The following is an 11,123-nucleotide window of genomic DNA, read 5'->3' as shown; positions in this document are numbered from 1 at the left end:
CAACCAATCTGTGTAGTGAATAACAGGTTAGTGAACCACAAAGAGCATCACTGCCGAGTCTGATGCTGACCTGACCAACACTATGTCTGTGTGGGTGCAAATGCATCATGGAGACATGTTTACATTCACATACCTAAAACACAGAGAGAGACACATTCCACCAGGATAACAATCACAGGCCAGCACCCTGGCTAATGTCCCCATCCTTAACCAGGCTCAGTGTAACTGCATTTGCCCACCCTGATGGAGATGAGCACTTTCAAGTTAATCTACCGAGAGACAACATAAACGTCAAAGATCATACAGGAGCATTGAAAAAAAATGCTTAAATGGATTTTACTCAGTCTATCAGCCTCACTGTCAGCTCCTATAATCAGCTCTTTGTATATGTTATGCCGATGATCTGCCCCATGGTATTTACAGGGATTAAAGTCACTGGATAAATCTTCTTGTTTCACAAGTTTTGCTTTGGAATCTCCAGGGTTCCATAATTTCTTCCTTTATTAATAAATATAAAATTCTGCTTTACACAGAAAGCCAGAACCCCACACCAGCTTCTCCTCGTATTTCGCCCTTTCTCCCGCCCTAGTGTTCTCCTTGTGTCACTTTGAGGGTCAGTGCTGAGGGAGCGCTGCACTGTTGGAGGGTCAGTGCTGAGGGAGCGCTGCACTGTTGGAGGGTCAGTGCTGAGGGAGCGCTGCACTGTTGGAGGGTCAGTGCTGAGGGAGCGCTGCACTGTTGGAGGGTCAGTACTGAGGGAGCGCTGCACTGTCGGAGGGTCAGTACTGAGGGAGGGCTGCACTTGTCGGAGGGCTGCACTGTCGGAGGGCTGCACTGTCGGAGGGCTGCACTGTCGGAGGGCTGCACTGTCGGAGGGGCTGCACTGTCGGAGGGCTGCACTGTCGGAGGGCTGCACTGTCGGAGGGCTGCACTGTCGGAGGGCTTGCACTGTCGGAGGGCTGCAGCACTGTCGGAGGGCTGCACTGTCGGAGGGCTGCACTGTCGGAGGGCTGCACTGTCGGAGGGCTGCACTGTCGGGGGCTGCACTGTCGGGGCTGCACCTGTCGGTAGGGCTGCACTGTCGGAGGGACTGCACTGTCGGAGGGCTGCACTGTCGGAGGGCTGCCACTGTCGGAGGGCTGCACTGTCGGAGGGCTGCACTGTCGGAGGGCTGCACTGTCGGAGGGCTGCACTGTCGGAGGGCTGCACTGTCGGAGGGCTGCACTGTCGGAGGGCTGCACTGTCGGAGGGCTGCACTGTCGGAGGGCTGCACTGTCGGAGGGCTGCACTGTCGGAGGGCTGCACTGTCGGAGGGCTGCACTGTCGGAGGGCTGCACTGTCGGAGGGCTGCACTGTCGGAGGGCTGCACTGTCGGAGGGCTGCACTGTCGGAGGGCTGCACTGTCGGAGGGCTGCACTGTCGGAGGGCTGCACTGTCGGAGGGCTGCACTGTCGGAGGGCTGCACTGTCGGAGGGCTGCACTGTCGGAGGGCTGCACTGTCGGAGGGCTGCACTGTCGGAGGGCTGCACTGTCGGAGGGCTGCACTGTCGGAGGGCTGCACTGTCGGAGGGCTGCACTGTCGGAGGGCTGCACTGTCGGAGGGCTGCACTGTCGGAGGGCTGCACTGTCGGAGGGCTGCACTGTCGGAGGGCTGCACTGTCGGAGGGCTGCACTGTCGGAGGGCTGCACTGTCGGAGGGCTGCACTGTCGGAGGGCTGCACTGTCGGAGGGCTGCACTGTCGGAGGGCTGCACTGTCGGAGGGCTGCACTGTCGGAGGGCTGCACTGTCGGAGGGCTACACTGTCGGAGGGCTGCACTGTCGGAGGGCTGCACTGTCGGAGGGCTGCACTGTCGGAGGGCTGCACTGTCGGAGGGCTGCACTGTCGGAGGGCTGCACTGTCGGAGGGCTGCACTGTCGGAGGGCTGCACTGTCGGAGGGCTGCACTGTCGGAGGGCTGCACTGTCGGAGGGCTGCACTGTCGGAGGGCTGCACTGTCGGAGGGTCAGTACTGAGGGAGTGCTGCACTGTCGGAGGGTCAGTGCTCAGGGAGTGCTGCACTGTCGGAGGGTCAGTACTGAGGGAGCGCTGCACTGTCGGAGGGTCAGTACTGAGGGAGCGCTGCACTGTCGGAGGGTCAGTACTGAGGGAGCGCTGCACTGTCGGAGGGCTGCACTGTCGGAGGGTCAGTACTGAGGGAGCGCTGCACTGTCGGAGGGTCAGTACTGTCGGAGGGTCAGTACTGAGGGAGTGCTGCACTGTCGGAGGGTCAGTGCTCAGGGAGTGTTGCACTGTCGGAGGGTCAGTACTGAGGGAGTGCTGCACTGTTGGAGGGTCAGTACTGAGGGAGCGCCGCACTGTCGGAGGGTCAGTACTGAGGAAGTGCTGCACTGTCGGAGGGTCAGTACTGAGGGAGTGCTGCACTGTCGGAGGGTCAGTACTGAGGGAGTGCTGCACTGTCGGAGGGTCAGTACTGAGGGAGTGCTGCACTGTCGGAGGGTCAGTACTGAGGGAGTGCTGCACTGTCGGAGGGTCAGTACTGAGGGAGCGCCGCACTGTCGGAGGGTCAGTACTGAGGGAGCGCCGCACTGTCGGAGGGTCAGTGCTCAGGGAGTGCTGCACTGTTGGAGGGTCAGTACTGAGGGAGCGCTGCACTGTCGGAGGGTCAGTACTGAGGGAGTGCTGCACTGTCGGAGGTGCTTTCAGTTGCGAATCTGCCTGCTTGCACTGGTGCCTCTGATGAGTGTTAAGGCTCTCCTGGCACTACCTGAAGAGCAGGGTGTTCACTGAGTCCTGGGCCAATATTCTTCTCTCAACAATCATCACAGATTAACCAGAATATTCATTTTATTGCTATAATGGCTGCTTTTCTTTATAGAATGATCACTGCATTTCAGTAAGCTATTCAACAGTGCAGAGCCTCATAGCTGAGCCCAGTCCTGCATTGACTACCACCACCCCAGCAACCGCAGGCCCCATCACCCACCCAACACCAACCGCATCCACTCCCCCCCCCCCGCCCCCGTCCAAAATAACACTTCCTAGCAGGAATCACTGAGTACTGATTCGGATTGGGGACCCTGATGGATTTGACCCAATTGAAAGGAAATGCTCTATCAAATGTAACCCACCTCACTTTCCCCACCCCCAAACCCACCGCTGTCCCATAAAGCCAGGTAACACCTCCCAGGCCACGGAGCTGCTGTTAGCACAGGACCTCGCTATTTTAACAGGAACTTTAATGCAGGAGAGGTGGTGAGGGGGATCGGAATGATCATCGGGAGGACAAACTTTAAACATCTAGTTCATAAAAACCGCAATCCATCAGAAAAACAAAATACAAGGTCAATTTGATGGCGACCCGTAACTGGAGGCAGCGCAGATACCGAAGACTCGCAACCACAAGGCAGGTCTCTCACTGACTGGTTCCAAAGGGAAACAACTCTGACATCTGAAGCCCTGCATCCTCCCCAGAAGGCAGAGCCTACAATGTACAACATAGTCACAGCACCGAATATTCCAAGACCCAGTCTCCACTGAAATGAACGCCAGATGTTCCAGAGATCATACTCCTGATAAACAGCTGTAACTCCAATGACGGAGGCACTGAGAACCCCAAACCCCATCACCAGAACCCACCCACTGACCCAGCACTCATATTGCAGTTACAGTCCAGCTCACACTCGCTATTAGTGTCATTCCTCCCCCACTGCATTGTATCTGTCCTCATCACAAAGGGAATCACCAACTCCAAAATACCCAGGTCAGCCCCATCAGCTGGAACTGAGAAAGACAGAAAGAGAGAGACAGACAGACACAGTGAGAGACAGAGACAGAGAGAGAGAGGGAAAGAGAGAGGAATGGCAGGATGGACAGAGACAGAATCAAAGCTGGAATAAGCTACAAACAGAGAGGGCAGGAGAGGCAAAGATTGACAGAATCACAGAGAGAGAAAAAGACAGAAATAGAGGGAGAGCATTGATTTAGAGACAGAGAAAAACAGAATTAGAGAAGGAAAAAAAATCAGAGTGACAGAAAGAGAAAGTGACAGAGATAGAGAATAAAACAAAAGAGAGGGAACAGTATACCAATGTGGAACTCACTACCACAGGGAGTGGTTGGGACAAGGCCAATTTTACTAAACTGAGGAGTGATTTAGTGAAAGTGGACTGGAAACAGCTACTTGAAGGTAAATCAGTGTCAGAGCAGTGGGAGGCGTTCAAAGGGGAGATTCAAGGGGTTTCAGGGTAAACAAGTTCCCACAAAGAAAAAGGGTGAGGCAGCCAAATCTAGAGCCCCATGGATGTTAAGGAGCTTGCAGGGCCACTGCTGTTTGTCATTTTTATAAATGACCTGGAAGAGGGTGTAGAAGGGTGGGTTAGTAAATTTGCGGATGACACGAAGGTCGGTGGAGTTGTGGATAGTGCCGAAGGATGTTGTAGGTTACAGAGGGACATAGATAGGCTGCAGAGCTGGGCTGAGAGATGGCAAATGGAGTTTAATGCGGAAAAGTGTGAGGTGATTCACTTTGGAAGGAGTAACAGGATTGCAGAATACTGGGCTAATGGGAAGATTCTTGGTAGTGTAGATGAGCAGAGAGATCTTGGTGTCCAGGTACATAAATCCCTGAAAGTTGCCACCCAGGTTAATAGGGCTGTTAAGAAGGCATATGGTGTGTTAGCTTTTATTAGTAGGGGGATCGAGTTTCGGAGCCACGATGTCATGCTGCAGCTGTACAAAACTCTGGTGAGACCGCACCTGGAGTATTGCGTGCAGTTCTGGTCACCGCATTATAGGAAGGATGTGGAAGCTTTGGAAAGGGTGCAGAGGAGATTTACTAGGATGTTGCCTGGTATGGAGGGAAGGTCTTACGAGGAAAGGCTGAGGGACTTGAGGTTGTTTTCGTTAGAGAGGAGGAGAAGAGGTGACTTAATAGAGACATATAAGATAATCAGAGGGTTGGACAGGGTGGATCGTGAGAGCCTTTTTCCTCGGATGGTGATGGCAAACACAAGGGGACATAGCTTTAAGTTGAGGGGTGATAGATATAGGACAGATGTTAGAGGTAGTTTCTTTACTCAGAGAGTAGTAGGGGCGTGGAACGCCCTGCCTGCAACAGTAGTAGACTCGCCAACTTTAAGGGCATTTAAGTGGTCATTGGATAGACATATGGATGAAAATGGAATAGTGTAGGTCAGATGGTTTCACAGGTCGGCGCAACATCGAGGGCCGAAGGGCCTGTACTGCGCTGTAATGTTCTATGTTCTAAGATAAAGCAGAAAAGGAAAGCTTATGTCCGGCACAGAGGACTCAAAACTACAGAAAGCCGAGAAGAGTACAGAAAGTGGAGCGGTGAAATCAAAAAGAAAATTCGGAAAGCAAAGAGAGGGCATGAAAGAATATTGGCCAACAAAATCAAGGTGAACCCAAAGATGTTTTTATCAATACATCAAGAGTAAGAGGATAATTAAGGAGAGAGTAGGGTCCATAAAAAAACAAAAAGGTAACCTATGTGTAGCAGCAAAAGATATTGGTATGGTTCTTAATGAATACTTGTGTCTGTCTTCACAAAAGAGGGGGACGATGCAAAAATTGTAGTTAAGGAGGAGTGTGAAGTGTTGGATGTGATAAACATAGGGAGAGAGGAAGTATTAATGGGATTAGCATCCTTGAAAGTCGATAAATCACCAGGGCCAGATGAAATGTACCCCAGGCCATTAAAAGAAGCAAGAGAGGAAACAGCGGAAGGTCTGACCATCATTTTCCAGTCCTCACTGGATACAGGTGTGGTGCCGGAGGATTGGAGAACTGCGAACGTTGTACCTCTATTTAAAAAGGGAGTGAAGGATAGACCGAATAATTACAGTCCAGTCAGTCTAACCGCAATAGTGGGCAAATCATTGGAATCTATTCTGAGAGACAGGATAAACTGTCACTTAGAAAGTTAGTCAAGGATAGTCAGCATGGATTTGTTAAGGGAAGATCTTGTTTGACCAACTTGATTGAATTTTTTGAAGAAGTAACAAGGAAGATAGATGAGGGTAGTGCAGTTGATGTGGTCTACTTGGATTTTAGCAAGGCTTTTGACAATGTCCCAGATGGCAGACTGGTAAAAAAAAAAAAATCCCATGGGATCCAGGGAAATGCAGCAAGGTGGATACAAAATTAGCTCAGTGGCTGGAAAACAAAGGGTAATTGTTGACGGCTGTTCTAGCGACTGGAGGGCTGTTTCCAGTGACGTTCCGCAGGGCTCAGTACTGGGTCCCCTGCTTTTTGTGGTGTATATATTAATGATTTGGACATAAATGTAGGGGGCATGATCAAGAAGTTTGCGGACGACATAAAGATTGGCCATGTGGTAGATAGCGAGGAGGATAGCTGTAGGCTGCAGGAAGATATTGATGGTCTGGTCAGATGGGCAGAAAAGTGGCAAATGGAATTCGACCTGGAGAAGTGTGAGGTGATGCATTTGGGGAGGTCAAACAAGGCAAAGGAATACACGATTAATGGGGAAATACTGAGAAGTGTAGAAGAACTTGGGACCTTGGAGTGAATGTCCACAGATCCTTAAAGATAGCAGGACAGGTCGATAAGGTGGTTAAGAAGGCATATGGAATCCTTTCCTTTATTAGCCGAGGTATAGAATACAAGAGCAGGGAGGTTATGCTGGAACTGTATAACTCATTGGTTAGGACACAACTTGAGTACTGTGTGCAGTTCTGGTCACCTCATTACAGAAAGGATGTAATTGCATATTGACAGGGTACAGAGGAGATTTACGAAGATGTTGCCAGGACTGGAAAATTGCAGCAATGAGGAAAGATTGGATAGGCTGGGGTTGTTCGCCTTGGAACAGAGAAGGCTGAGGGGAGATCTGATTGAAATGTACAAAATTTTGAAGTGAAGGGTCTCTTCACCTTAGCAGCGAGGTCAGTGACGAGGGGACATAGATTTAAAGTGATTGGCAGAAAAATTAGAGGGGAGATGAGGATAAACTTTTTCACCCAGAGGTTGGTGATGGTCTGGAACTCGCTGCCTGAAAGGGTAGTTGAGGAAGAAACCCTCAACTCATTCGAAAGGAGTCTGGATATGCACCTCAAGTGCTGTAATCTGCAGGGCTATGGACCAAATGCTGGAAGGTGGGATTAGAATGGGCGGATCGTTTTCTGGCCGGCACAGACTCGATGGGCCAAGTGACCTCTTTTTGTGCCTTAAACTTTCTATGATTCTAGGTGAATAGTATCGATAGGGTAACTAGAGAAAGGATTGGCCCACTCAAGGACAAAGGAGGAAAGTTATGCGTGGAGTCAGAGAAAATGGGTGAGATTCTAAACGAGTACTTTGCATCGGTATTCACCGAGGAGAGGGACATGACGGATGTTAGGGACAGATGTTTGATTACTCTAGGTCAAGTCGGCATAAGGAGGGAGGAAGTGTTGGGTATTCTAAAAGGCATTAAGGTGGACAAGTCCCCAGGTCCGGATGGGATCTATCCCAGGTTACTGAGGGAAGCGAGAAAGGAAATAGTTGGGGCCTTAACAGATATCTTTGCAACATCCTTAAACACGGGTGAGGTCCCGGAGGACTGGAGAATTGCTAATGTTGTCCCCTTGTTTAAGAAGGGTAGCAGGGATAATCCAGGTAATTATAGACCGGTGAGCCTGACGTCAGTGGTAGGGAAGCTGCTGGAGAAGATACTGAGGGATAGGATCTATTCCCATTTGGAAGAAAATGGGCTTATCAGTGATAGGCAACATGGTTTTGTGCAGGGAAGGTCATGTCTTACCAACTTAATAGAATTCTTTGAGGAAGTGACAAAGTTGATTGATGAGGGAAGGGCTGTAGATGTCGTATACATGGACTTCAGTAAGGCGTTTGATAAGGTTCCCCATGGTAGGCTGATGGAGAAAGTGAAGGCGCATGGGGTCCAAGGTGTACTAGCTAGATGGATAAAGAACTGGCTGGGCAACAGGAGACAGAGAGTAGCAGTGGAAGGGAGTTTCCCAAAATGGAGACGTGTGACCAGTGGTGTTCCACAGGGATCCGTGCTGGGACCACTGTTGTTTGTGATATACATAAATGATTTGGAGGAAAGTATAGGTGGTCTGATTAGCAAGTTTGCAGACGACACTAAGATTGGTGGAGTAGCAGACACTGAAGGGGACTGTCAGAGAATACAGCAGAATATAGATAGACTGGAGAGTTGGGCAGAGAAATGGCAGATGGAGTTCAATCAGGGCAAATGCGAGGTGATGCATTTTGGAAGATCCAATTCAAGAGTGAACTACACAGTAAATGGAAAAGTCCTGGGGAAAATTGATGTACAGAGAGATTTGGGTGTTCAGGTCCATTGTTCCCTGAAGGTGGCAACGCAGGTCAATAGAGTGGTCAAGAAGATATACGGCATGCTTTCCTTCATCGGACGGGGTATTGAGTACAAGAGTTGGCAGGTCATGTTACAGTTGTATCGGACTTTGGTTCGGCCACATTTGGAATACTGCGTGCAGTTCTGGTCGCCACATTACCAAAAGGATGTAGATGCTTTGGAGAGGGTGCAGAGGAGATTCACCAGGATGTTGCCTGGTATGGAGGGCGCTAGCTATGAAGAGAGGTTGAGTAGATTAGGATTATTTTCATTAGAAAGACGGAGGTTGAGGGGGGACCTGATTGAGGTGTACAAAATCATGAGAGGTATAGACAGGTTGGATAGCAAGAAGCTTTTTCCCAGAGTGGGGGATTCAATTACTAGGGGACATGAGTTCAAAGTGAAAGGGGAAAAATTTAGGGGGGATATGCGTGGAACGTTCTTTATGCAGAGGGTGGTGGGTGCCTGGAACGCGTTGCCAGCGGAGGTGGTAGACGCGGGCACGATAGCGTCTTTTAAGATGTATCTAGACAGATACATGAATGGGCAGGAAGTAAAGAGATACAGACCCTTAGAAAATAGGCGACAGGTTTAGATAGAGGATCTGGATCGGCGTAGGCTTGGAGGGCCGAAGGGCCTGTTCCTGTGCTGTAATTTTCTTTGTTCTTTGATACATTTAAGGGGAAGCTAAATAAATACATGAGGGAGAAAGGAATGGAAAGATATGTTGTTAGGGTTCAATGGGTAAGATATACAACAACTTGCATTTATATAACACCTTTAACGTACTAAAATGTCCCAAGATGCTTCTCAGGAACATTGTCAAACAAAATTTGACCCCGAGTCACATAAGGAGATATTAGGACAGGTGACTAAAAGCTCGGTCAAAGAGGTCGGTTTTAAGGAGCATCTTAAGGGAGGAGAGAGAGGCGAAGAGGTTTTGGGAGGGAATTCCATAGCTCAGGGCCCAGACAGCTGAAGGAATGGCTGCCAGTGGTGGAGCAATTAAAATCAGGGATGCGCAAAGATACCAGAATTAGGGGAGCACAGAGATCTCAGAGGGTTGTGAGCTGGAGATTATAGAGACTGTGAGGGGCAAATCCATGGAGAGATTTGAGAATGAGATGAGAATTTTAAAATTGAAGTCTCACTCAAACTGGAGCCAGTGTAGGTCAGCAAGCACAGGGGTGATGGGCGAACAGAATTCGATGTGAGTTAGAACACAGGAAGCAGAGTTTAGGATGATCTCAAGTTTTTGGAGGGTAGATGTGGGAGACCACCAGGATGTGTTCGAATAGAAAACTCTAAAGTTAACAAACCATGGATGAGGGCTTCAGCAGCAGATGAGCTGAGGCAGGAATGGAGTCAGGTGATGTTAGAGGTGGAAATGGGTGGTCTTAGTGATGGCGTGGATATGTAGTCAGAAGCTCATTTGTGGTCAAATACAACACCAAGGTTGTGAATAGTCTGGTTCAGTATCAGCTAGGTGCTGGGGTGAGGGGGATGATGTATAACAAGCAGTTGCAGGGCTATGGGAAAAAGGCAGGGAGTCAGACTAGCTGAGTCGTTCTTTCGTGCTGTATCCATTCAATGATTCTATGATCCAATATCACTCGATTTACACTATTGCACAGTTAATATGACAACCGTGACCATATCTGAGCCTTGATTCAATCTGAGTGGAATTAAATATCAACTCTGTCTGCAGCAAACTCCAGGGTCTAAACTCAGTGTAAACTCCTGGGACTGGGAGATTCACGCCCTGTGACTGGGAGACTCACTCCATGCAACTGAAGCTTCACACCTGTTCAAGACTCTCCACATCTGCTCGAAATCCTGACAGGAGAGGGACCTCTAGGACCGCCATGTTTGAAGACCCAGAATGCAGCCACCTGTGGGAGAAGCATCATCACAGCACGTGTTAGATACAGAGTAAAGCTCCCTTGACACTGTCCCCATCAAACTCCCAGGACAGGTACAGCATGGGGTTAGATACAGAGTAAAACTCCCTCTACACTGTCCCCATCAAACACTCCCAGGACAGGTACAGCACGGGGTTAGATACAGAGTAAAACTCCCTCTACACTGTCCCCATCAAACACTCCCAGGACAGGTACAGCACGGGGTTAGATACAGAGCAAAGCTCCCTCTACACTGTCCCCATCAAACACTCCCAGGACAGGTACAGCACGGGGTTAGATTAGATTAGATTAGAGATACAGCACTGAAACAGGCCCTTCGGCCCACCGAGTCTGTGCCGAACATCAACCACCCGTTTATACTAATCCTAAACTAATCCCATATTGCTACAAAACATCCCCACCTGTCCCTATATTTCCCTACCACCTACCTACACTAGTGACAATTCATAATGGCCAATTTACCTATCAACCTGCAAGTCTTTTGGCTTGTGGGAGGAAACCGGAGCACCCGGTGAAAACCCACGCAGACACAGGGAGAACTTGCAAACTCCACACAGGCAGTACCTGGAATCGAACCCGGGTCCCTGGAGCTGTGAGGCTGCGGTGCTAACCACTGCGCCACTGTGCCGCCCTAATAGTTAGATACAGCTATTTTCTCAAGAGGGTTGTGACATTGTGAACAACAGAATTTGGATGTATTACTTGATGTGGGAGTAAAAGACACATTGGCAGAGTGTCAATTACATAGAGAGCAGGTGACCGACAGGCAAACAGTGTGTAACAGGCAGACACAGTGTGACAGGCAGTGAGTGTGGACAGGCAGGCAGTATTCTGGTGA

General features: G+C 49.7%; 1 protein-coding gene across 1 annotated transcript in view; it reads right to left on the bottom strand.

The window, feature by feature from the left end:
- Nucleotides 1–206: 206 nt before the first annotated feature.
- cpamd8 (C3 and PZP like alpha-2-macroglobulin domain containing 8) overlaps nucleotides 207–11,123 on the bottom strand; it is a 102,833-nt gene continuing 91,916 nt past the window's right edge. The window contains exons 37-38 of the mRNA XM_068015767.1: nucleotides 10,168–10,255; nucleotides 207–269 (exon numbers count right to left, since the gene is read on the bottom strand). Of these exons, the coding sequence (XP_067871868.1) occupies nucleotides 207–269; nucleotides 10,168–10,255 (151 nt within the window). The remainder of the gene's footprint in view (nucleotides 270–10,167; nucleotides 10,256–11,123) is intronic.

Source organism: Heterodontus francisci, chromosome 36 (genome assembly GCF_036365525.1).
Source record: "Heterodontus francisci isolate sHetFra1 chromosome 36, sHetFra1.hap1, whole genome shotgun sequence".
In the NCBI taxonomy this organism is placed as follows: Eukaryota; Metazoa; Chordata; class Chondrichthyes; order Heterodontiformes; family Heterodontidae; genus Heterodontus; species Heterodontus francisci.
This window is presented reverse-complemented; position numbering and strand designations above follow the sequence as displayed.